The sequence below is a fragment of the Acanthisitta chloris genome, unplaced genomic scaffold, assembly GCF_000695815.1.
Source record: "Acanthisitta chloris isolate BGI_N310 unplaced genomic scaffold, ASM69581v1 scaffold30818, whole genome shotgun sequence".
NCBI classification, from domain to species: Eukaryota; Metazoa; Chordata; class Aves; order Passeriformes; family Acanthisittidae; genus Acanthisitta; species Acanthisitta chloris.
The window spans coordinates 1,741-28,352 of NW_008689199.1; the positions used below are offsets into that span (position 1 = coordinate 1,741).

The following is a 26,612-nucleotide window of genomic DNA, read 5'->3' on the forward strand; positions in this document are numbered from 1 at the left end:
GTCCAGAACAACAAAATAAAAAATGCAAAGACTACCTTGGATAAGTTTCTTTGGGGAAACACCCAGAGGAGGTGTGGGAACAGGGTGAGATTTTTTCAGCCAGCTTTAAGGAGCCTCTTCTCATGTAAAGTCTCATTCTCTGAAATCCCTACCCCTCATTTCAAGTTCACCAGCTGTTATATGGCCCAAGAGTCTTAGCAACACCCAAGTAGACAAGATATCACCTACCCTGGGAACCCAGGCCAGGGTGTCAGGACTTAAAACTGTCAGCAAAATACCTACCAAGATCTGATCAAGTCCTCTGAAATGGCTGCAGCCAAACTGCTCAGACACACACGAGATTTTTAAACCTTCCTAAGGTTTTTCAGTAACCAGACAGAATTCCAGAAATAAGCATCCCTTCCTCACACCACAGTATTTCTGTTGGCAAAGGAACAAACCCAACTGGGAAAAAAAGGCACTCTGTTTTATTGACTAAAAGTGCCATCAGCCTGATGTCAGGGAGGGAAGGTCTCCACTGCATAGCCCAAGGCACAGGTGAAAAGCAGGCACAAAGCTGACCAAAATGGGGCTGATTTATCCTGGTTCTTGTTCTGCCTTCCTAATCTCAGAGCTGAAGTTGCTTCTCCATCTGCTCCCTCAACTTGTATTTCTGAATCTGGAACAAAGTGCAGAGAGGATGAGGGAGAGAGACACAGGCAGGAGCCAGGACAGGAAGCCAGGGCTCCTGACCTGCCGCAACCCCTCTCTTACCTTGCCTGACACTGTGAGTGGGTACTGGTCCATGAATACAATGTACCGTGGGATCTTGAAATGGGAGATCTGGGAAGAGAAAACCAATGGCTATGCAACATGCTGGGGACAGCACAGTCAGCCCAGCTGGTACTGCCAGGGCTGGATCCCCCAGCGCTTTAAATCCATGGGCTTTCATCTACCAGTCCCCAGCAGCCACTGGGTGTAGTGCTCTGACAGGGAACTGAGGACTGGGAGACCCACCTTCCCTTTACAGAAAGCTTTGATCTCTTCCTCGGTGCAGTCCTGCCCAGCCCTCAGTCGGATGCAGGCACAGATCTCTTCTCCCAACCTTGAATCCTTCACACCAACCACCTGGTTGGGACAGATGGACAGTGTGACCCCTGGGGACATCCTTACCCTGCCACAGGGTATGGGTGCCCTGACCCGCTGGAGCATCATGGGTGTAACATGGACCTGTCATCCCTATGCTTCCCAAGAAAAATGAGGCATCAGGTTTCACAACCAATAGGGAGACTTGGTAGGCTGCCACGAGTGCTTTGGGATCTCCAGATGGAATGGCAGGGGAAGGATGAAGTAGAATTAAAGGATTATTTGAAACCCTTATAATCGCAGATCTTAGTGGACCACTGCCCATGACACCAGGAATTGGTCTTCCCAAGCCTGAGTTCTCTCCAGAGTTTGTTCACACTATTCCACAAGAGTCCTACTGTCATTCCCCAGATTGAACCAGTATCTCAAAATCCTAGAGACACGTCGATCCTTTTGAATCCAGAGCAGTGACACAAAGCCCTAGAAACCACATAAACAGGGCTGGTTTGCAACCCATCTGCACTGGGACTGTTCCAAGGAGAGATGCTTGTCTGGCACAGGCACAACACTGACTAAATAACCGGTTTATTTATGGGGAAACTTGTCTGGCACAAAAGCTGGAGGAGAATAATCCCAGCAGACTGAGAGCAGCTGCTCAATGCTGCAAATCATTGCTGTCTTGTGAAGGGGTGAAACAAAGTCTCACTCCTCATCTCTGGGGACTTGTTGGAGGAGTCTTTTTGGATGTCAGCGTTTAGCAATTATCAGTAAAAGTTGTCCTTCCAGAATGCTTTCCAAGTAAAAATTTCAGAGGGAGCTATGAAAGTGGACAGGCAGTTTAAAACTGAAGAATGACAGGCACTTTGCAGATGTGCAGCTGCTGCATGAGGGGATTGCCCAAATTGATGTGTGCCACGCTACGAGCTCTTCCATGACATGACCCTCTTTACCAAACAATATTACATGGAAGTTGATGCAAAAACATGGGAAGACAGCCAGATCCCAGGCAGCAATCAGCTGGACCACCTCACCTGGACCCACTCACCTGGACCTCCTCAACCTTGGGATGGGTGTGGAGAAACTGCTCAAGTTCTGCTGGGTAGATGTTCTCTCCTCCTCGAATAATCATGTCCTTGCAACGGCCTATGATTTTGCAGTAACCATGCTCATCCAAGCTCCCAAGGTCCCTGCAACAAAACCACCCTCCTAGTCCTGTCCCAGCTGGGTGGAAAAGTGGCTGATGCTCCCACCCAGCCAGGGAATCTGGAGGATAATGGCTGAGATGCCACCTGAACACATGGAAGAGATCAAAGAGCTCCTGCTACAGCCACCGGCAGCATCCACACAAGCATCAGGGTTTAATGGGGAGGCAGTTTCCACTCCTGCTCTGTTCCCCCACAGCCCCTCCATCCACCAGTGGGCAGGTTATGATCCCCTTCTCCAGGGGCACTTGGCACCAAGGGCTGTGCTAAGAGCTGTTCTGAAGTTTTACAGACAGCTCAGAGGGATAAATGGTCAGTTTTCCCTACTTTGGAAATCCCAGCCCAGCACTCCTGTACACACCCATCCCCATTCAGTGCCACCCTGCAGGACAGTCCAGAAGGAGTGAGGCTGTTCCCAGACTCACCCTGTCTTGTACCACCTCTCAGCAGTGATCACTTCACTTGTCTTGTCAGGGTCATCCCAGTAGCCCAGCATGACACAATAGCCACGGATCTGAAGCTCCCCAGGAGTGTTCAGAGGCACAGACTGCCCTGTTTCTGGATCCACAATTTTTGCCTGGAAGAGAAGAAGGGCTTAGTCAGAGTCCAACATGATGGCATGTCCCAAGTCTGACACCAGACAGAGAGAACAGACTGAGGTCTGCTGCAGGCAGAGAACCAGGAGCAGGTGAGAAGGATCACACTCACCTCTGTGTGTGGAAAGATGTATCCCACTGTCTCAGTTTTCCGGTCAATGCTGTCATTGGGGAACCCCATGAAGGTTACAGGGCTGTTTTCTGTGGTCCCATAGGCAACCTGCAAACACAGGAGAGGAAACATGGCTCAAGGGGAAAGGGGGCTGCACAGCTCCAGGCATGGGAAAGATGAAGCCAGCAATGACTGCAAGGAAAAGTGATGTGGGAGGAGCATGTTCTCACAAGTCATTCAGGTCAAAGGCAAGCCCTGCTCTCCTGGCTGTAGGCAGGCACTTTTGACACCCCAACTACTATTCTTGGAATACCCCAGGGTTCACTCTCTTCTGTTTTAACCCTTGTTTCTCCAAGCCCTGCCCTGTTGACTCCACACCATCTCTGCCAGACACTGACTTTGCCTTGGTGCCCTTGCAGCCAAAGTGCTGAGTTGACATTGCATCTTCTACTGCTCAGGGCATGTAGGACATCACTTTGGAAAAAACCCTGAAGCCAGCAGTGGATTCCTGTGGGAGACAGCATGTCCTGCAGCTCGGCTGCTTGCTCCAGATCCTTTTGTGCAGACATCAGCCCCTGTAACCCTCGTAAGGGTATCACGAGGCTGCACAGCGCTCGGCACAGCTGCCCTTGCAGGCCCAAAGCCTCACAGCAGGAAAAAAGCTTCTTGCTGCTAAACCTCCCTCACCGCTAATCCCAACGGCAGGCTCTGAGCCACCTCAGATGAAGGTCACTTCTCTTTGGAGGAAAATTCCAGCACTTTATGCCCAGCTCAGTGGCCTGCTGAGGCAGCAGGAGTCATGCAGGAGGTGCTCTGGGCAGCTCTGAGCTGCACTGACAGCACCATCACTGGGATTGCTGCTTCATCTCCAGCTCTCAGGAGCTGTGTTTCAGTGGTGGGATATGCTGGAGCACTGCTCTGGTGTCTATAACCCACTCACTGTATTGTGTGCCATCAAGCAGGGTGACACCAGTAATGTCACCAACACCTGCTTTGCTGGGAGAACATGACTGTGAAAGGGATGACATGGAAAGCATTTGTTCCTTTCTCCTCCACTTCTCCAGACTGACACATGAGCAGCTGTGACCCACCAAATCACAACAAGGCCCAACCATGTTCCTACATCCTTGGCATCCAGATCTGGTCAGTTCCTTCTCAGCAAATGCCCAGGCATACCTATATGGCCATGGTTTCAGCATGGTGCTCACCAAACTCCAGGCACTGTGCCCCAAATTAAAGAGGGGCTTTGCAAAGGACTATGATGAGGCACCTGCACGAGCATGACTATATCCCAAACAAGCTGTACATGACACTGGTATAATGTACATCACTGTGTAATAACACTGGAGCACTTGCTGCTTTTTACTGCTCAGGGATGGATCTCACGTTGGGCACAGTCTGTCACAATGGCTGATGCTCTTGTTGACTGCACCAGGGTCAGCATGAATCCAAGCTGGAGCCTGCTCTTAGCCAGGAATCTGGAGGAGAACGTCTCCAGGATGTTGCAGGGACCATCTGGTGCAAACTGCTCTGCTAGGAGCCTGGCAGCCCCCAGGGAGCGACTGTGAATAAGCTTCTCCTACCAGACACAAGGATAGCTTCCCAGTCGGGTGGAAACCCACAGAGTCTCATGCTCAGACAGGATTTCTCTCCCTCCCACTAATACAAGTCCTGTGGCTGGATCAAATGACTGATGAGACACAAATCCAAGACCTTAAACACTTATTAAAAATCCTAGCGCCTTTGTTTTTTTGTTTCACCCTGCTGGATGAATTGCAGTGTTGGTCCCAGGATCCCTGCCAAGCCCTGAGTCAACCCTTGCTGCTTCTCCAGGTCGCTCCAGCAGTTTAATTGGACGCAGCAGCAGGCAGCTCCCTGGCAGGATGATGCTCCGAGTGCTGTGGTTCACCAGGCTCCTCCAGATGCCTGGCAGTGTGCCAGGTACCCCAAGCACCAGTTATCCCTTTCTTGGTCTGAGGCTTGTCCCCATAAACACCCTCACACCCTCAGGAATGGGCTTCCCAACCAGCCCAGAGGGCAACGTGGGTCTGAACCTCCAGGCCCCAATTGCTGCCTTCCCCTGCCTGCACCAGCACTGCTCTTTGCAACCAAGATGTTGTTCCAGACCTTTCCAAGATGGGATTTCTCTCTTGGACTGGTTTTCCCCAGCTGTATTCCCAGGATGGAGGCAGGGGCTGGAGTAAGCCCTCACACCAGCACTGCTGTCCTTCCCAACCCCCATCTGACACGTGGAGCATCCTCCAATATCTCCATCGTCAGCAGTAGGTAAAACAACACTTCCACAAAAGCCCACATAGCAATTTAAACTTGGAGATATCCATGAAGATTTCTAACTTTCACAACTCAAGGGGACACTTATCATCATCTAGCGTAATTCAGTCCAGAAAACCTCACCCAACAATTTCAGCATCAGCTCCATAATTTCCACTAGAGCTGTATCTAGTGTCAAAGCAAAGCTTTCCAGAGGCAAGGAGTTCAGCTCAGACTCTTGGCTCTGAGAGGAGCTACAAGAACACAGAATCTAATTGACTGTAAAGCCTTTTTTTACTGTGAGGACCACAAGTGACTCCCCAGCACCCAGATCAGTCCTGCCTTCAGCGATGACAAGGACAGCTCCAAAACAAACCGCTGCCTAACTTGCTCCTACCAACAAGAGATTCATTCTTTGTGAATCCTAAGCCTCTGTCTAAACTGGGAATAAAAAGAACATCTTAGCAGGACTGTGTTTTTTAAAGCACATTTCACAAACATTTCCTGCTAGTGCTGTTTAAACACTGGCCACTGCGGGACAGGCAAAACAGTCCGAAGAGGGAAGCGTCTAAAAATTAAAGTCAAAACAATCAGACTCCAGTTTCTTTAGTAAACATTTGGGATGCAGGCTGATCTGGTGGGGACAGTGGGCACTCTGAAGACCAAGGGTTTTTCCCAGCTGTGCTGCTTATTTACTGCATAACTTGGAACAAGCCACATCAGCTCTCTGCTCCTTGGTTTTCCCCAGCATTCAATGGCAATAAAACCTCCCACTGCCCTCTCTGCTCAACTGCTGCTGAAAGGCTGCAATGAAAAGGCTGAGTTTGGTACCACCACTACCCCAAGTGGGATTTTACTGGGTGGGACTGGAGCAGAAGGTCAGGGCTACAGGTGGGCCTGAGATCCTTGGAGGACACCCACCCCTGGACCTGAGTGATGCTCAGGGTGGATCTTCACACCCCTCGTCCCCACCCTGTGGTTGTGCCACGCTGGAGGATGACGATGGCAGAGCTTGAACCAGCAAACTAAAACCTACAGAAATTGAGCTTTGCTGGAGACAATATTGGCCTCAGAAAAAAGCAGCAAATTGACCATGAAATAATAGGGATTTTCAGACTTCAAAGAGGGTGTAATGAACAACAGAAGGCAGACTGGCAACCCAAGAGATGTGCTCAGGGACCTCTAAGAGGCCCTTTGAACCCCTCTCAGTGTAACATTTTGGATGGATCTAATTATCCCTAAACTCGTGCTGTGTGTGTCTGTCTCAGATTGACACCAAAGTCAACCCTAGCCCTTCCCACCACAGCCAGCTCCAAATTGTTCCCAACGGAGCAATGATCTTCCCTCACTCAGCTGCTCACTACCAAGATTGCCCTAAATTTTGCTGTCCTCTGGGGACATGTGTCTCCTTACTTTGGAACTATCCCACTATCCCAAATTGTGTTGGAATATTCCTGAACCTTCAGGTCACCTTTGCTGCTGCAAAAAAAAACAACTTCTGATCACATCCAGCCTGTGTCACACCAAGATTTCATTTCCTACCCCAGCAACAGTAACATCTTTGTGTCAAAAACATCAGGACACAAACAAGCAGGTCTTGTAGGACAAACCTCCTAGAGTGGCCACCCTGTTGGCATCTCTCCCCACCCAGAGAGCTGCCAGACAGTCCCAGTTAGGATGGGGCTTAAAAAAGTTCCCAAAAATATTAGGTGCCCAAAGCACCAGCTTTGTGCTGTAGCACGCAATGGCTTTGCCCCAGGAAGAGACCACTGCAAAAAGGACAACCCCGGACACTCTGGCAGACTGTGCTGGGAATGAACCTCCTGTTATTGCCCAGTGAGGACAAGATGCTCCTCGTGGTCTGGAGTTAAAGCTGCTTCTTTTTTCTCCAGGCCAAGCAGAAGCTTTGAGGCTTGCAAGTATTTCCTCAGTCCTGCCAGCACTGCAGAAGTGTTGCCCAGTGGCAACCAGCAAAGGCATGTGCAGTTACTTACTGGTTTATCCACAGCATGATAAAAGGTCTTTACTGTGTAACTCACTCCCTCCTTCCAGGTGCTGGCGCAAATACATTTGGGAAAAGTAGAATTAAAAGGAAAAAGTGAGAGGAAATGTACAGAAACAGAGTGTCCTGCAGAGGTAGAAAACCACTGTTTTGGGTGTACCTGAATGCTCAAAGTTGTTAGAGAAGAGAACTCAACAAAAATCTAGGGGCAAAGGTAACAGCCCTATGGATTTGCAGAGCTCAGCTCTCACCAAAGACATGGCTGGAAGTTCAGGTTCTTGTTTTCATGCTGCATTTTAACAGTTTTCACAGCCCATTCTCATAGCTTCTGCAGCTACCAAAAGCACCTACTCATCAAGTCCTCCTCAAAAATGAGGTGGGGTGGGATTGGGGAGGTCAAGGACAAGCAGGGAAGTTGTCACTGTGTGGAGCCCATTTTCCATGGGGCTTCATGGCTGGGGAGGATCTGGGAAAGTCAGAAGTCTTGCATGGATCAGTGGTGTTCTTCAAGGGAAGAAAGATCCTGAGAGGACAGGGACAGGAGTGCTGGGCAGAGGAGCAGGATGCTAGGGAATGTCCAGTGTCTTGCAGGGTGGACACAGCAGAACTGGGAGAGGCAGTAAGGGTTGGGTGAGCTTCACACGAGAGGCCAAGAGCATCATCCAGCAGCTGTTGGGATCAGCAGAAGGAAAGGGTGGGTGGACATTTAAGGGGGAGCCAAAATGGCAACAAATCAATGGGTGGAGGCCATGCTACAGTGGAAGAAAACCATCAGAAGGAAGGAGGTGGACACACCATCACCTCCTCCAGCTCAACAAGCAGCCTGGGCCCCCACACAACAGTGAAGGGTATACTTCAATCATGTCAAATAGAAATAGTACCTCAGGTCTAAACTCAGAGGTTTAGACCTGAGACACATGCTACTGATGCCGATGAGACAATCAGAAACTGCTCAGAAAAGGGTAGAACCCAGGAAACCCTCTGGGGCTCCCCTTTGCCCACTCACCACTGCTCCTCAAACGTGGCCTGGAGTGTGCTCTGTGCTTGGGACAAATATCTGGGACATTGTGGAGCTTGCACCTTCTCCCATCCCACTCCCTCCCCAGCACCCAGTGCCAGACAGACATGGGCTCAGCTCCACAAGGGCTGGGGCACCCCAGGACACCCCCAAAGATGCTTGAGCCCTCACCTCCAGTCAGATTGAGGAGGGCTGCACCCTGAGGCCAGCTTCACTGGTGCCACTTCAAGAAGGTGTTTGCTAGTGTGTACTGATATGCAAAACCAGATCTGATGCCCCTAAAAACTACACAAACAGTCTTAAAAGAGCACCAGAATATTTTAGCATGGAGTTGTTTTGGTATGCCAGAATTGTTAATACTAACAAAAATAAAGATTAAACATGGAGAAGACATCTCCAATGTTGTATCAAAAATGTTCGGACCTGCAGCACCAAAGAAACACTCCAAATCTATATTTATACCATTTCAAAAACTGTATTTATTTGCTTAGCCCATGACACCTCCAAGGAGGAGAGGAGAGGAGTCCAACATCTGCAAATCACTGGGAATGTTTGCAGAACTGTTAATCAATTAAGAAAGAGAGGATGGCAGGATAATCCTGCCTCTTCTGCCATGTCCTTGCAGTGCAGGTCCTGGGGGACCAGCGAGGTAGGGGCTGGCCAGGACCCAGCTCCCTGCGGTTCCCACTGCGGCACAGGAACACTGACACTGCTCCATTGTCACTGCCAGACTGAAGCCACCCACGAGCAGGACCCAGGCTGGCTTTTGAGGATTGCTGGACATTTGCTGGCTAGCAAAACCCAGTGTGGGAAGACCAGAACCATCCAGTGAGGAGCAAAAAACACAAACAGCCAGGAGCCCAGTGGCGAGGTGCCAGCTGCGGCAGATGCCAACCAGCTCCCACCACAGGAATGTGCTCACTGAGGCACAGAGAAATCAAAAAATATTAGGGGAAAGAATTTCCTTTTACTCACCATTTGTGCCTGGAGAAATGGAGCTGAGAAGCAAGCACCTTTCCCCTGCTGTTACCCCACTGTGGCACCAAAAATAACTCAGCATCCACCTAACCTCTGCTGCAGGCAATGGGGCTGGCAGGAGCACTGGGCAGGGACAGCTTCCCACCTCACACCAGCATCGTGGCACCTACATCTCAGCATTTTCATGAGGAAGCCACAGGTCTCACTGCTGTCCACAGCCAAAGCACACACATCCCTGCAGGGAGAGAGTGTCCCTGTCCCCCAAAATCTGCAGCTTCAGCCAGCAAAGAGATAAAGGGTAGAAAAAAGGGAATTTATCCTTGAAGAAAGAAAGAAGAGAAGGAGTTTTGAGGTCTGGGCAGTTTAACCTCTGAAAAGGGTCTTGTTCCAGAAATACCCATAGGTAGGATGTATTTATGGATGGGGTTTGCAAGGCCCTCACCAGCGTTTTTCTCCAATCTGACCCACAGCAGCTAAAATCTCTGCAGAAGCAGTGAGTTGTTAGCTGGTATTTTTTGGAAGGAGATAGGAAAACCAAGTACCAGTTACTCAGGGAGGGAGCACAGATTCACTCCCCAGATTCAGCGCCCAGCAGAAACAGGCTTGGTTTTAAATTTCACCCATCTGTTGCTCTTGCCCAGAATAGCTGGTGTATAACTGCAGGAATTGTTCGTCAAATGATTACAGGTAAAAATGAAGTGGTTGAACCTGCTCAGAGAAAAACAGTAAAATCAGTGGATGAAAGAAGATAATTTAAAGGTGAATTCTTCTATTTTCCAGTCATTCATCCAGCTCCCTGCCTGGGCTTTACAAGAAGCACACAGGGACACTGTCATAGCATCATGAAACAGCAACCTAGGGAGGCAAAGAAGGAAAACACGGAGGGTTCTGTCTACCTTCTCTTTCCTCTGCTTCAATAGTCCTGACCAAGACACTCATAGAACTCCTCCAGAGACCAAAGTATGTGCATGACCTTTATGGTCATGCATGTGCAGAGACCATTACACCCTCCTGAATCAGGCATAAGCCAAAATACCATTGAGGTTTAAATACTACAGTAACCATGAGATTCCTCCAGCAGGACCCTGGAGCTCCTATGGTCAGAGCATCTCTCCAGAGGTGAGAAGCTCTTGGTGATGAGGTGAGTGGCTTGACATGAGAGCATTGCATCTCAGGGCTGACAGACACTGGAAGCCTGACATGGCCTGGTTTGCACCAAGGTCCCACATTACATCATCCTTCAGCCAGTGCCATCTGTCCTGCAGGCTCACCAGAACCACATTCACACCCCAGGATCCCATTTTCTCCCCCAAATTAGTCATGCAATGCAAACACCACTCAGACTGACAGCTGCTGACCAGAGCAGGGCTGCCAGGCAGTTTGCATAACACGGCCCGGAGCATGCTCAGCGGTGCTAGCTAGTTCCTCACTGCAACAATGGAAAAACCCAGAAATCTCAGTGAATAAGCCAGTCTGTGTCCTAAGTCAGCCCTTGGATTTCCTCCCTTTCTTGAGCCCGTCTCGCCTCTGCACAAGCTCCGCTGGGGCGCTGCAGCCAGCCTCAGGAGCAGAGATCTCAACAAGCTCACAGTTATGTGCTCGGCTCTCAGCTGCTTGTTGCAGCCAGGAACTGGCTAGAAATCAGTTCAAAATGTTCCAGTTCCAAACCCCACCCCACAGCCCCTGGATCTCTCTCTTCACACTCTCAGAAGCCAGTGCTGGGGCTTTTAACTGCTTTGCTTTAGCCTTCTCTATTGGCAGAGCAGGGGACATCCCCTACTTTGTTAACTCACCTTTGCCACTGCTATCCCAAGAGAGGAGCCAAGGCAGATCCCAGGTCCAGCTCCAGCAATGATTTCCTTGCCCTGCTACCTCCCATCCCTTTACCAATGCCCACACATTTCTCTGGCCACAGCTCTGCCTCAAAGAGCCCCATGCATTGCCACCATCCTCATCCAAGCTAGGCTCACAGCAGGACACCACTGCTTGGCATTTCCCATGTCTCACTGCTTCCCTTCAGGCTCTGCCACTGCCCCATCCCTTGCTGGAAGGCAAGAGCCACTCACACAGGTGTCCTGACCATGACCATGGTGGTGTCACACTCAACTCCTCAAAAGAAAAGACACAGCGAAAATGAAGACTATAACTTTGCAGTCTCTGTCTTGGCCAACTCCTCAGTGCACTCTAGGTCTGGAAGTCTTCAGCCAAAAATTTGCATTGCAAGAGCAACTGCAGCACTGTTGGCCTTTGGCATGACCCCGTATCACTCCCATCTGCTCCCATTGCTGTTCAGGCAAACTCCTTTTAAATCAGTGAGACAAGACCCCCCAAAACCTTCCTCTGTGAGAACAGGACAAGGTGATTCTCCCCAAACCAGCTAAGGTTAAATACAGCCCAGGAGCCTGTTGAAAGCTTCAGCACGAGGTGGCTGTGGAGCTCAGCAGTGCTCCCTGCTATACTATTCAACCAAAACAGGTTGTTTTCCCCCCATGGATGAATCTGGGCCCCACTCAGCTCAGCAGGGACCAGAGAGGCTCCCCACAGAGCAGGTCTGCGTTTGTTCTTCCTGACCATTTGCCTCCCATTTTCCTTCAGAGAGGAAAACTACCTCTGCACATCGCTCAGCAGCAGGGCCAGGCAGGGCCATGGACACTGCTCTGCCTGGTGCCAAGGGGTTAAGCTCACAGTAAGTTCCCAAAGCCAGTTGCTTCCAACTGGCTGCTGCCTGTGGTTTGTGGGAAGGGATTTTGCTTTTTAATAACATTATAAATAGGGCTGTGTTCAGTATGCTGCAAACCCAGTTACTCTCTCTCCCACCCATCTCCCTCCTCCTCCTGCTTCTCTTCCCACCACACTTAACTCCAGTTCTGACCATGAATGGGTCAGGCTTCTTCCTCAGTGTCCTTAGCCTACTGGCATGTCTTGCCTCCACCATGCAGGCATGTCCCCCGAGCTGCCACTGCCACGGTGGAGACCTGCAGCACGTCATCTGCGACAACGTGGGGCTGAAGAAGATCCCCAAAGTGCCTGAGCAAACGCGACTTCTCAACCTGCAGAAGAACAACTTCCCTGTCCTGCCAACCAACGGGTTCCGTGACATGAAGAAGCTGGTGTCCCTACACCTCCAGAGCTCACGGATCAAGGAGATCTCAACCGGAGCCTTCCGGGGGCTCAAGAGCTTGGTCTACCTCTATCTCTCTGACAACCAGATCAGTGTCATAAAGCCAGGAGCCTTTGAGGACCTCTCTGATCTCACCTACCTGTACCTGGACAAGAACAAGATCCCAGACCTACCCAAAGGGCTCCTCTCCCCACTTGTCAACCTCTTCATCCTGCACTTAGGCAGCAATAAAATCCGAGAGCTGAAACCAGGGGTCTTCAGTGGGGCTAAAGACCTGCGCTGGCTCTTCCTCTCTGACAACTCCCTCACCAACCTCCTACCTGGGGCCATGGAGGATGTAGAAAACCTTGCTGTCCTCCACCTGGACAAGAACCAGCTGAGCAGCTATCCTGTGAATGCAATGAGTAAGCTGAGAGTGCTGGAGGAACTGAAACTTTCTCATAACCCAATTGAGGTCATCCCTGACAATGCCTTCCAGTCCTTCGGGCGATACCTGCAGACACTCAACCTGGACAACATGAAACTGAAGAAGGTGAGTCCTTTCTCTTTCCATTTTGTCCAGATAAGAAACATGGGGCTTGTTTTTCTTCTCCTTTACAAAGCCCTCAGTTTGGTGTCCCTGCCTTGCAGAGGAGAGGGGAGATGCAGGTCTGCAGGCAGCAAGGCACTGGCAAAGTGCCTTGACATGGCTCAAGTGACAGATGAGAGAGAGTACTTCATCCTTCTGTTGAGTTATTTTATGCAAAACCAAATTATCTGGAGCTGATTAAACCCCTGGAAAGGCAGTGCATTGCTTCCTAAACTGGAGATGACACCAGACATTGAGAAAGGTGGTATGGGATGCCTCAGGACAACTAGCAACCTGGGATGGAATCCTCCCAGAAACAAGATGTGGAATGAGATGGAAGCACCTCCCTCGTACTCAAGGGACTGGAGGGCACTGCCACCTTGCAGAGCTGAACTGCTCTGCCTCCTTTGCTCAGCTGAGGTACCTGGTGTAGGTTGGGAGGGGGAGACTCCCTGGAGGGGCTGTGGATGGCCATAGTTTCTTACCCTGGCCTTGCAGGCAGGTAGGCATATAGACCTGCACCTTCACCTCCCCCCTGCCTCCCAACCTTACACGTTATAAAGAGAGGTTTGTTTATTGATGCTCTCTCAAAAGGAACTCTCCAGCATCTTACAAAGGGGCCCTGTTCCCACTGGAGAGGAGGAGGGACATTCAGGTATCCCAAATGGCAGAACAACCCCCTTCTTTTTCTGTGAGAACACATGATCCACAGGCAGGAGCATCACATGCAGGGAATTGCTTGCATTAGGACCTCTGAACTGCCAGGCAGTGCAGGAACAGAACCCAGCACAGTGCAAGAGCAGCGGCACCCTAATGCAGCCTGATGTCCTGGGTGCACTCCCATGGCTGTAAAGGGAGGAGTGGAACAGTTCTCCCTCAGATGATGCTTTGCTGGGAAGTCCAAAGACAAAGGTCATCCAGGTGAGGCAGGTTGGGACTTCACAGCAAAGCAACACCCACCACATGCAGGAAGATGTGATGAAAAAGGGAATTTCTTAGCAACAAAGAGCAACTCAGAGGGTCTCACGGGGATGAGCAGATCACATGAAAGCTACAAGGAATGCAGCACAATGGAGTTTTCAAGGAGATATAGCATCCCAAAATACTAAAAACTGGAATCACAGCTTGCCCAGGTGGGGAACACTGGGCCCTGGTCCACTCTCAGCATTAACCTCTCCAGGATGGGACTGAGCAAGCTCAACTCTTGAAAACAACATACTGTCTTGCTAGGCAAGGCCTTAGACATGCTGTCACAGCACACTTATAGGCTCAGTTTTAAGGCACTTGCAGTCAAATATTACAGCTGAAATGTTGAACTCGCTGCAGAGACATCAGTCCCAAGTTACATGTTGAAGAAATTAGACTAACCCATGATGCTGGGGTACTCCAGGGGTTTAAGTGTCTTTGGATTGGCCTAAAAGCAAGGGTTAACAATTCTAGCCAGCAAAATAGACTTTGCTTTTTACAGTGACCACCCTGTGGACAGGACCTTTAAAGGCTTTTGTGCAGCCAGTGCCTCCTTTCCTCCCTAGCAGCCCAATAGGACACCAGTTAATGGGATCAGCACTGACATGGGTGGTTTCTGCAGCTTTAGGCTTAGAAAAACAAAGCTCCCAGCTCAGCATTTTCTCTTCAAATCCTCAGAGGCCTCATACCCAAACAGCCCACGCATGAACTTTGCACTGCTAGGAGACATCTAATCACAGAGGCCGCGTCATCTAGGAAATCACTACCAAATACTATAAGTGCTGTTGGCATCTTGACTGCAGCTCTTTCTCCTTCACAAAAATACTGTCCTCAGCTGTTCCCTGAATGGCTGCAAGATTTTTGAGCTGATCGAGTGTAAAACTCTTCCACACAAAGCTATCCCAGCCTACATATCACTTGAGCAGAAGGCAGGAGAGCCCTCAGGCTCCAGCAGAGAGTTTCCCTTCCCCACCAGCATCACAAACCCACACCAGTCCCCCACAGGGCTGTGTCATGTGCACCAGGACCCATGGTGTACTTCAACATGAGACCAGGCAATGCAGATCCTGGAAGCTTTAAGAACACACCTCTCTGTGTATTCAGCATAAAATAAAATAACAGCAACAATCCTTCATCTAAATAAGGGGAAAAATCACCCATTTCTTCACAAAGACACGCTCTGGCAGGCAGCACAGCAGCTGTTAGCAGCAGATGCAAACTCTTCTCATGGGGCTGGGAGAGGAATGAGCAGCTGAGACAGTAACACCACTGTCCAAGCCTTCCACCCTGCTGCACGGCGTGCCAGCATCCCTCTGAGCAGCTCCACTATCAGCACAGTAAAACCTCCCAAGGTTGGCTCAGTTTTGGACTGCAGAGGCCAACACCTCTGACTGCCCAACAGCTACAGGAATCTGGGAGTCTCTTAGCTAAGCTCTAATCCCATCCAGCTTCGCTTAATTTGGAAGATGACAAAAGTTCACAGCTTAAAATAGTGCATTTCCTCTGTCAAGCTTTTCAGCTTAGAGAGCTTGAACACACCCTGATGGTCAATCTCAAGTGCAAGTTTCTCTTCAGAAATGGGAGCACAGGGAGGCTTTGGGTAGACCTAGTGAGTCTCCTCTTCAAACTTCAGAGAAAGCTTTCCCCCCCTCTTTGAGAAGTAGAAATGGCTTGTCACAGGCAAGAGGAGCTTTACGTTTTGTCAATGACTAATCCATCACTGCCAAGGAAGTTTGTGTTGAGGGGTTTGCTTTCAAAAATTTTCCAACCTGAGTAACCATGGGCTGAAAAAATGACAGGGATCAGGCCTCAGAGAAGAAAGGAGAGGGCTGCAGAGCCAGGTCTACAGCCTCTCTCTGCTTTTTGGCAGCTCTTTGAAGGGAGGCTCTACCTTAAACCTACCCATTAATCAAAAAAAGATAAATCTTGCAGCATCCCCTACAAAAAAAACCACTGGAAATAATTAAAAATTTAGGAGGTTGAGGTGCTGGAAACCTGCCTCCATTTCTACACTGCTCAGAGGCCAAGTGTAACTTTCCACTTGGAGCCCCCAGGCACTGCCAAAGTCTACAGCCCCTTCCGATGCCACAAACACTCCCTCCTTCAGTTGCTCAGGACAGGCAAAGCAACAGGCCTTGGGAGGATTTCCAGCCTTGGGAAGGAATAGACCAGAAAATATCTTCATTTTGAATGGAGAAGCATGGCTCCAAAATAAAGAGAGCTGCCAGACTTCACTTTATTTAGCAATGTGGATGCAAAGACACGGATTTGGGATGTCTCTTTGTAGGTGACTCTATCACCCAGGAACCCACCAGCCTGATGCCTCTCAGGTGTACAGAGTTTCCAGCAAGCAGAACCCCATCTGCCCCTCCTTCTCTTGCTCTTTCCATGCTTATGCCACTAAAAGTCTGGAACAAAGGCACTCAGGTTTGAAGTCCCATTCCCCAACTCCACGTTCCTCCCCAGAAACCTTTGTGCTTTAGTTTGCAGACAACGCGTTCGCCGGTGTGACCGTGCTGAAAACTGCTCACCTGGAGAACAACCGGCTCACCCAGCTGCCCCGAAACTTCCCTTTTGACAAACTGGAGACGCTGACAATCTCCCGAAACCCCTGGCACTGCACCTGCCAGCTGGCACACCTGCGCAAGTACGGCACCGCGTGCCCCATCCCACCCCACGGTCTCCTTGGGGTCCTGTGGAGCTTGCCAGGCAAGGGGAGGCTGCTGTCACGCTCAGCAGCTCTCTCCCCAGCCTGCCCTCTCCTCCCATGCTGTTAGTAATGCCCATGGTGGTTTGTGCCTCTTGTAAGCTCCTGGTTTTCTTGTGCCCCAGGTGGCTGAAGGGCAATCGCACCCGCACCGATGAGAGCTGCTCCACGCCCGCGCAGTACCGGGGACAGTCCATCAGAGACACCCCAGCCCTCCGCACCTGCAAGCTGCCCACCAAGAGGTCCAGGAAGGGAAGCCGTCATTAAACAAGGTATTTTCCTTTTAGTCAGATCTACAGCAAACCCTGGTGCCACCAAAGGTGTGGGGACTTCTGTCTCTGACTTTAATGGCACCAGGGTTTGGCCCACAACAGCTCATCCATTCACCTACAGATGGCTCTGCTCAGGGTTGCTCCATCTCCTGGCAGTTCTGGGCTCCATGAGTAGAGACCCTGCCTGGAGCATCAGGCATGGAGTCAACTCTGTAAAACAAACACGAGGCTAAAGACAGGCCTGGGGCAGCATGTAAAAGCAAAACATGTAATTAAGCGTCAAAACCAGAGTGGACTTAGCTCACTCTTACCCTGAGCTGGGATCACACACGCTTTGCTTTTCTAACCGACTGGAGATGCTCAGCCCTTTGGCCTAATAAAAGTTCTGGTGTGAAATCCAGGGCAGGACATTACTGGGAAATCTGGCCAGCCCATAGGAAAATAGGTATGTTCCATAAGGAGCAGTTCTTGATCCAGTACTTGCCTTTCCATAACTACAACTCCCATCCAAGACACTCAGGTATTTAAAAACAAGGGCTGATGCCTTCAAATTAATGTCCCAGAAGAGGAAGGTTTGAGACAGCAAATATTCCTTGGGTAAGGTGTCCTGGGCCAGAAGGTGATTCAGAGACAGGGCTGCCTTTGCCTCCAGCAATGAGCTTGCTGACAGCTACCAATCCAAACACCAGCTGAGGAAACCAATCACACAAACACCTTCCACGGCAAGAAACTACCACAAGTATTAAATTCAGCCCACAGAGGAGCAAAAAAGCCACAACTGTCATCACTCCATCCCAAGCATTTTACTTTTTCCCATCCCAGGAATAGGTCTGGAGCTCATACAGATTCCAAAGGACTTCATATGAACCTGTGAGTCTGTAAGCTCTCGGGAAAGGGACCTTTGCTCAGTTGTTAAGGAAAGTGCAGTGACCTGCACAGCATTGTATGAGCAAGGACTGTCACTGTGCCCTTTCAGAACAGAAAAGGCAGAAGCCCAAAGCCCAGTTATGGCCATTTAGTCCCCAGCTCACTAAGGATATGCACAACAGGATGGAGGAAGGAAATTTATGACCAAACTGTCAGGGATGATGCCAGCTGCTCTGTGCCTTTCTAAAGTGGTTATTTCACTTGCAGTGCCAGAGGTTTTATGGATTAGAGATGGAAATACCAGTCATTCCATATAGGGTGAGGAAAGTTCCTCTCTAAGGATGGAAAAACTTCAGTTTTCTAAACCACAATATTTAAATGTATTTTATTTACAAGTTTGGCCCTTCTTAACCTTCTTCTCTTCCTGCCTGAACTCAATTCCAGTTCACTCTTCCATGATGAGAGTAGGAAAACCATGACAATAACACCTGTTTTTTCTGTAGCACCTTCCATCCAGCTTCCTCAGACAGGTTTAAAGTGACAATGAAAGCTATTTATTCCAGTCTTGCAGAAGACAAAGCTCAGTGCCTTCAGGTGTCAGTGCCAAAATGCAGGCTTACAAATCCACTCCAGTGTGGTGAGCATGAATTAAAGAGCATGAAGTACCTCTGACTTCATCATGTACCTCTTGAGAGTCAGGCAGCTTTCTGCCAGCTACAGGGGTCTGTATTTCAGGGATAAGAACTGACTTGGGTCACCAACCACACTTAACTGCTTGGTAGTTTCTTAAAATCTACCTGCCCTGGATTTGCAGAACCAGGGCACCAAAATAATTCACTACACTTGAAAATTTTGCTCTGGGTTTTCTTCCTTTACCAAGAAAGTGCTCCCTGGCCATCAAGACTTGGGTAAGTTACTCAGGAGTCACACTGAATTGGCAGAGCAGCTCAGGACTAACCCATCTCCTCTACTGTGGGAACTTTTTTTTAATGGTGCCTTGACTCTCAACCCCTCACTTTGAAGTATGGGCTTCATTCACTCGCTCTAAATGTAAATAGATAAATGCTACAAGTTTACTGCTCTGCTTGAGAAATCCCCTTAAACATGTGTTCTTCTCTCTTTTCCAACCCTAGCAGGCTCTGGGATGGCCTGTCCTGGTGACTGGTCACTTCAACCATCAGAAAACTACTGACTTCTGAGTCCTTCCTTAAGCTTCTCCTACCTGTCAGGAAACACTTCTGACATACCCAACCACCTCCAGCCTCCTCCGAGTCCCTGCTTCTCTGCTGATCGCAGGATGGAATCCACCTTTCCAATCTTTTCCGACATCTATGTATTTTAAAAGAGGCATTTTAAAAATCTAAACTATGCATGACCATACTAAGACAAGCTAACCTAGATTCTGTCAGTAAAACACAGTCATATCTCCCAGAGGAAACAAAGCCCATGTCCCTGATCCACCAGTTGGTTGCTGTCTCTCCCATTTCAATGGAGTGCAAACAAGTGGGTAGGTAGGAGCATCCTTCCCACAGCTGCTTGATCAGGAAAATTGGTCTCAATCCATGCAAAGAGACTCCTCTGCCTTCCCATGGAGGGGATCCCTGCAGGCCAGGGCTGAGGGGACAGGTGAAGCAGTGACCAAGAACTGGTGGCCCTGAAGCTGAGCTGCCCTTTCATGCTGAAAGGCAGAAATCTCCCTAGGTTGGCCAGAAATCCTTTAAGTGAAGTAGTTCTGGGAACCCCAAAACTGGAGCCATCTAAAGACTGGATTCCCTCCCACTCTGTGTGGTCTACCAAGATGCATTTACACCTGAGAGGAGAAGGTGTCCACCAGGCACCTCTTCTCCTTGCCCATTCTCTAGAGGATCTAGCAGGACACCAGGATGACTGTGGTTTATTGTCACGGCTATTACAATACCACAGTTGCAATTTAACTATGTTTTTTAACCCTAAAGAGTTATATAAATATATGTATATTTATTCCTCTGTAACTGAGTGTAAATGACCTTCAAGAGGGTGAAAACTCCTCTGTCTCCTATATAGAAATCAAATTGTATATTTTCTTATGTACATCTTCTGTATAAAGCTCTCGCTGCAAAGATGAATTCAACAAGTCTCTCTGTGTCTGTCTGAGGGCTGGAGGGATCAGGAGTAACATGAGACCAGTGGCACAAATATAGCCTTAATCCTCTTTATCCCATGGGCAGAGCAACTGTTTGGGAGGGTTTTATTATTTCTCTCTCTACAAAACAGTAACATGTGACACCTAATGAGTCCTGGGCATCTGCAGTAATGCCTGAAAATATTTTGTGAGGCCAAACTCAAGCCTACTATAAAAATAGGTATCTGTCACCTGACAAGAGTTCAAGCAACAGCACCAGGGCTGTCCCTGGTATTTTCAGCTCAGCATTAAGAGCAACATATCCAGGAAAAAACCCTGGCTGCCTCTGAGGCGGCTCCAGGACAGATGCCCTGGATTCCCCTGGTCCATGGCAGGGCACACAGTTGTCCCTGTAAAACCCTAGTGCTGGTGCAGTCCAAGTCTGCTAACAACACGCCTAACCTGACTCCCAGCCCCATGTGTTTCTCCATCACAACAGGCTGCTCCCTCAGCCTTTGGAAGCAGTGTGGCATTGAAGTAATTTCCTTTAGGGTAAACCAAAAACTTGTCCTTTTTTGTCTCAGCCATTCACAAGCAGATGGCAGGACGTGCCTAGGAAATGTGTCACCTGGAATGCCATTAACCCTCTCACTGGTGACCTGTCCCTACCGTGTGCAGGACATGCTGATGCTCTCGCACAGGCCCAGGGTGCAGGGACATGCAGTGGAGCAGCAGCACATGTGGTCCAACATGTGTTGCTCTTCTGGCAATGCAGCACCAAGTGTTGCATATGTGGATGGCAGCATTCCCATGATCCAGCTCAAACACAAAGCATGCAACAAGGTTTGATTTCCACATGCAGTCCCGGATGGTGACAGAAACGCGACAGCTCCGCAGCAAGAGGAACATGTGCACCCACCCACACTGATCCACACCAGCAACGCCTCTTCCATCATCATCATCATCCTTGCAGCATGTGGAACAGAAGGTTTGTACAAGTTTTGAAACGTACCAGCAGAATTTCAGTTTACAACACTGAATGCAATGTCTTCTCTTCTTCCAAAGCTTCCTCCCGGACAACCCAACAGCAACCAGGCACAACTCCCCCTTCTGCCTCCCAGTCCCCCTGCACCTTCCCTTCTCAGCCTGGTCTCACACTCAGGGTCCCATCACACCTGATCCCAGCAGCTCCAGCACCACTGGATACCACTGCAGTCCAGAAACACCCAAACTCAGGATCTCACCCTGACAAACACCCCTTGTAGCTCTGGTCACAGCAACCATGACTCACCACGAGCTCTGGCATGTGCATCTTGGTGATGATCATCTTCATGATCTCAGGCGGAACAGGAGAACCTGCAATGATTCCTGGAAGAAAGAGGAACAGATAAGCACCTTGGAAACCATTTATTTATTCCCAGGAGCAGTCCCTCAGGTGTTTCTGCACTCCCAGATTTCAGTGCTGGCAAGACCTTTTGGATATACATGTTCCTGTCAAAATACTTTGTTTTTATGGATACAGGTCCTAGTTATTCTAGAAGCAAAGGCTACAGCAAGGCCAGTTAGCCTGAATGAATTGGGGTTGGCAGAGTTCAACCGTTAGGAAAATAAACTCTATAGGACAAACCTAGTCCAAGCTGCAGCTCCCCCCCAAAAAAAGGAAAAATTCAGCACAGAAAGAGGCACAGATTTTCAGCAGTATAAACACTCCCACTGATCATTACCACCACAAAGCCAAAAACCTTCCCTCCTGCCTTGCACAGAGCAGCTCTTTTGGGAGAGGGCAAATCCCACTGTCACCTGCTCCATCCTAGGATGAGAGGGCAGAAGAGTAGGGTAATATATGGGCTTTGCTGGGAAACAGAATGAGACAGGATAACCTTTCATATAGCAGAGATTAAGAGGTAACCTGCTTAAATATTTCCTTATGCTCCAGCACCATCTTCTCTCCATGCTGTTATTGCCTCAGAAGGGTTGGTGCTCACCCTATTTCGGCTCAGCTGTTTTCAAGGCTGGCTGAGACAAGAGAGGAAGCTCCAGCACACTCTTCCCAGTGCTTGGATGAATGAGTTCAGAAATAGGCAGGAAACTTAAGGTCAGAGAGAGAAATCCCTATGCTTTAGGGACTGCACAAGCCTAAAGCACAGAAAGCATCTGCTGCCACACGGTGGTGGCTGGTGAGATGGGAGTTGAGGAAACCCAGCCTATTCCTGATACCTCCCCTAGCAGCTAAACCAGAAAGGTCCTTCTCTAGGCTGCCTTCAGATGAAAGAAGAGTCCTAAAATGCATAATTATCAAAGGATTCCCCAAGGAACTGAAATGTAGCATCAAATTAACAGGTAAACACAAGGCTTATGCAACTAAACTCTTCCCACCAGAAGAGCTATTTGCTCACAAAACTCAGTAAGCCTCCCAGCAGGGAACCAGGAATATCCTGTTTCTCAGGGTTTTTCCATTTCAGTTCTGAGACTTACCTCCCCGGAGAGTTGACAGGTCATAGGAGTCAAAGTCTGGCTGGGAGAGCATGTCTATATACATGGTTGGTGTGCCAAGGAGGAAGGAACATCTTGAGGAAGAGGGGGAAAAAAAGGCAAAGCTGCAGAGCTGGAATCAGGGGCAGTCCCAGCTCAGCACCCCAGCTCAGCACCCAACCCATCCCATCCCACACAGGGACATGAAGCAGCAGCACAGGCACATGAAGCAGCAGCACAGGCACAGCAGATGTGCTGTTCATCAGCACACACAAACGTGTATAAAAATACATAGATATAGACATATATGCATGTCTGATGCAGCCACAGTTCTTGTGTTTCACAAGACACATATGAAGAACAATCTGGAAACACAACTATCTCAGCAGCAGAGCTGGACCTGGAGAAGGAGGGCAGCTGGTTAGATGTGAAAACACACCAGGCACAGGAAACCAAGGCACACTACACTTTCCAGCCAAAGCTCTATGGTGCCTGAAGGATCCCTTAATTCTGGAAAAAGAGAAGTGTGACACACTCCCAAGCACAGCTGAAAAGGTAGGATTTGGGTTCCTAAAGTGCCTGTGCAAGTACATGCACCACCAAACCTGCCTTTCCCTTCATGGGAAGGAAGAGTGTGAGCAATGGCTTGGCAGGGGAGGCAAGGAAAGCAGCTCTGCCACGAGGCCATGAACTGCTCCAGAGCAAGACACAAAGAAGCTCTCACTTCTCTCGAGTCACAGCCTCCAGCGCAGCCTTCCCCTCAAAGCTGGGTGACGAGAAGATGCAGGAGGACCCATGCAGAGCCATCACCATGCAGCCTCCCACCGATGCCAGGCAATGATAGAGGGGTGCAGGGAGGCCAACACGATTGTCCTGGGATCAACCAAAGACAACAGTGAGGAGAGGAGACCTCCTAGTCCGTGTCCATCTCACTGCTGCAAAGAGCAGAGATGATTTCCCTGATTCAACTGCTGGAAATCTGACATTCGGCTGTGTTCCTGCTAGGTGGAAACACTCCTGCCTTTAATAAAAGTCAGTTTGGGAAGTTTTGAATGTCAAAACTTCATTCTGTAATTGTGCAATGTTTTTGCTGGACTCTCTGGTCTGGTATTGCTTACACATTCTATGGCAAAAGACCAGAGTGGGAGTGCTGTGACAGACATGAAATATACAGGACCTAGCACATGTTATTAATTTTATTTTGCTTTTTAAAAACACCAAAGGCTCTGAAGGCTGATTGAAACAACTCATCTATTTTCTGGATCAAAGCTGATTTGTTAGAAACAAATATCTCAGAACTTCAAAAGAAAATATTTGCCTGTAACAATTTTTAAAAGAAATTACAAATAGAGGGGTCATACCCTGATAAGAGTTACGAGACTGTAAACAGGACATGAAATGAAGTCATGTAAACCGAATTAAAACCTCATTCAACAGAATTCAAAGCTAACATCCAGAGCCTGGTAATTATTGAAATGACTAGTCACCAAAATGAAAAGTGATTTATTTCATGAAACATATCTTTTTTTCTTTAAAAAAAACCCAACAAACTTCATATGAAGCTAAAATGAAACATCAATAAACTCCACTGAAATGCATAACGTTATGCATGAGTATCCCCCAATGTCATTTGCAGCAAAACATCCTGTCCTTGCACCAAGCAAGCACCAATGTTCTCTACACACATGGTCTCACTGTGGCACTGGAGACCACCCCAACCTGTTCCCTCTGAGACCCACCTGGTCTGTGATATCCAGCCTCAGACCAACCAGATTGGCATTATTCACTATGTTCCTGTGGGAGAGGGTGGCTCCTTTGGGGCTCCCTGTTGTTCCCTAGAAGACACAGGGCATTATGCAATGATGCCATCTTTTCCCAGAGTACACATCCTCCAGAGATTTCCCAGGCAGATTCCATCTAAGACTTCTTTCTCCAATGAGATCTGGGAGGTTTTTTTTACCCTCATTTAACAGCATCTGAATCCCAAACCACACCAAGAAATAACCCAACTTCCACTGAACAGAATTCACCTGACACTGTCTCATCTCCATCAGCTCTTGAGACAGAGCTGAGCAGCAAGAATGGAAGGGGGAATGCTAGAACACTTCCATCCTGCAGGAGCAGCTGGAAGTTTGGTCTCAGAGGGCAGAAGGCAAAGGAACTGGGATGCTCAGCAACACACACATCTTTCCCCATGTGCCCAGTGAGGAACCCAACCCCAAGGTATGGATCAAGCAGAGCACCTACTGAAGTGAACTGGATGTTGATGGGCTCATTGCAGGAAAGAGTCTTCTGCACAGCTCTTAGCTGCTTCACATGGCTGCTGTCCCCAGCCTGCATCACTTCATCCACGTGGAAGGTGCCAGGCAGTTTGGAGTCCAGTGTGATGACGATGGATAAGTCAGGCAGCCTGGCAGAGGGAAAAATATCAGCAACAATAACAGAGCAAGGAGAAAACTGCCCAGATAGGCACACACTGGTCAGGGCAAACCTCCAGGCCAGCCTAACTTGTTTTCTTCAAATGGGACCCTGTGTGGGTCCTACTTCCACCAAAGCCTGTATCGTGCAGCTGAGAGGACACAGGCAGGACACAGCTGTGAGGTCAGTGCAAAGACACCAGATGTTCCTAACTCACCTTTTGCTCTTTATTCCCCCTGGACTGGATTTTTCTAGCTCGGGACATGACTGCTTTAGAATATCATAGTATTTCTGTGTTTTAAATTGGGTGGGGAACACCAGTGCCTTACAGCCAACCTGTGAAGGGAGACAGAAACTCATGAGAAGTCATGTTGGGTTGATGTTTGGGACATGACAAAGAGCAGCCATGACCAGCCCAGGAATGTGTGCAGCCCCACAGGAAGGCTCATGGGGGACAGAAGCAAACCAAGCCCTTGCAGCTGTCCATTCATAAAACCCCCCAAGAGCAGGGCAGGGTGTTGTCAGTACAGAGCAGCACCCCAAACCCTGATCCTTTGTTCCTCCTTGGTGTTGGGTTCAGGATGGGCTGGTTGATTTTTGCTGGGTGAGAGTGCACAGCCTGAGGTTCCCTCTTTGCCCAGGATCAACATTCCTCATTGTGAAAACAAGGCAAAAAAACCTGATTTTCCAGATTAAGAGTCTCAACACTAGCAAAAAGCTCAGTCCCAAAATATGAATAAATAAATAAATTTGCATTGATCTGAAGTGAGGATTTTTGAGGAACTTTGGAAAAACAAGGAAACCTAAAGCCTGCCTCTAAGGTCAAGCCAAGATTTTCTTGTGGTTTTTTTATTTAAGGTGTTCCTTTTCCTAAGACTTTTCCACCTCCTTTTACAGTGTTAGCTCTTTTGAAAATGATAACATTTTTCATCTAACCCTTACATTTACATAATCCTGAAACAAAGTGCCTTAATTACTGCAAGAATTTTCATTTCTTTTTCAGCAGAGGAGATCTGCTGAATTTGACCCAGATTTGCAAACTGCTTTCGTCTTACAAAAAATGCATTCTTGTCAAATAAACTATTTACATAAATGATTTACTAGGCTGTTTTCATTATTTTCACAAAGTCTGTGAAACAAGGAGACCAAGGCTACACCAATAAATTATTTCTAAGTACCCTCTGGGGTTCGTCAGAAGGGAAGACAAACATTTGCTCTGTTTTCTGGGACAGGCTGCCCACGACCCAGGGGACTGAGTCTGGTTTGGGTCTTTGTAACTTTTTTATATTAATTTCTTCAAAGTACAATTCTCCTTGAAGAAGCTCTGGAAAACAGATGCTATGTGAGGAGTGGATCTTGCAGGGCTGAAGCTATACAAGATAAGGGTCTCTGGTTGGGTATCTCCCACTTGGTCTCAACCTGTCAAGCAGCAAACCTGTCTTGAAAGAACCTAGAATATGAAACCTATCATCAATTTGCTTTTACAAAGCCCTGGAAATACAGCAGGAGTGCAAGGAATGGTTATTCTACATGTTTATATATATACCAAAGGGAGGGAACCTGATGGAGCAACAATAGGACTGCACAGGCACCCAGGATCCAATGGGCAAAGCCCTAAAGGCTTCAGAAATTTTGTTGTGCAAATAAACAAAGACAATAATTAGGAGGGTGAGGAACACAAGAGATCTCACTGCCAAAGGTGCATAGAAAAGCTGGAGATGCTAGCAAACCTGGGAGGGTGAGACAGGAGCAATCCTTAATGGAGTTGAAACACATTTCTACTCTTACCCCAGCAACACTCCAGATTTACACTGGAGGAGTAAATCAGAGCAGGCTCTGACACAGAAATGGAAACAAAAACAAAAGCCAAGTCTCT

The 26,612-nt window shown here is 48.6% G+C and overlaps 2 protein-coding genes across 3 annotated transcripts in view; one reads left to right on the top strand and one right to left on the bottom strand.

Moving 5' to 3' along the window:
• Positions 1-607: 607 nt before the first annotated feature.
• The window catches only part of ACSF2 (acyl-CoA synthetase family member 2), a 30,375-nt gene continuing 4,370 nt past the window's right edge, over positions 608-26,612 (bottom strand). Inside the window, exons 4-15 of the mRNA XM_009081336.1 lie at positions 24,954-25,072; positions 24,566-24,728; positions 24,058-24,153; positions 23,043-23,191; positions 22,322-22,413; positions 21,138-21,214; positions 2,976-3,083; positions 2,693-2,844; positions 2,111-2,252; positions 997-1,107; positions 754-822; positions 608-658 (exon numbers count right to left, since the gene is read on the bottom strand). Of these exons, the coding sequence (XP_009079584.1) occupies positions 608-658; positions 754-822; positions 997-1,107; positions 2,111-2,252; positions 2,693-2,844; positions 2,976-3,083; positions 21,138-21,214; positions 22,322-22,413; positions 23,043-23,191; positions 24,058-24,153; positions 24,566-24,728; positions 24,954-25,072 (1,329 nt within the window). The remainder of the gene's footprint in view (positions 659-753; positions 823-996; positions 1,108-2,110; positions 2,253-2,692; positions 2,845-2,975; positions 3,084-21,137; positions 21,215-22,321; positions 22,414-23,042; positions 23,192-24,057; positions 24,154-24,565; positions 24,729-24,953; positions 25,073-26,612) is intronic.
• Positions 4,862-16,878, top strand: CHAD (chondroadherin). Of its 2 annotated transcripts, XM_009081334.1 has the most exons (4): positions 4,862-4,875; positions 12,144-12,897; positions 16,383-16,546; positions 16,732-16,878. In XM_009081334.1, exons 1-4 carry the CDS (start codon positions 4,862-4,864, stop codon positions 16,871-16,873), a joined length of 1,074 nt encoding a protein of 357 aa, XP_009079582.1. In that variant the 3' UTR covers positions 16,874-16,878. The 2 variants fall into 2 exon arrangements, with proteins under 2 accessions (XP_009079582.1, XP_009079581.1); XM_009081333.1 differs by lacking the exon at positions 4,862-4,875 and having other exon boundaries at positions 12,069-12,897.

Bases quoted from the DNA above. Each gene is read 5' to 3' on its own strand.
- CHAD (XM_009081333.1), top strand. From the start codon at position 12,118: ATGAATGGGTCAGGCTTCTTCCTCAGTGTCCTTAGCCTACTGGCATGT. The intron at 12,898-16,382 runs GTGAGTCCTTTC...TTTGTGCTTTAG, and splicing joins ACAACATGAAACTGAAGAAG to TTTGCAGACAACGCGTTCGC. The intron at 16,547-16,731 runs GTACGGCACCGC...CTTGTGCCCCAG, and splicing joins CAGCTGGCACACCTGCGCAA to GTGGCTGAAGGGCAATCGCA.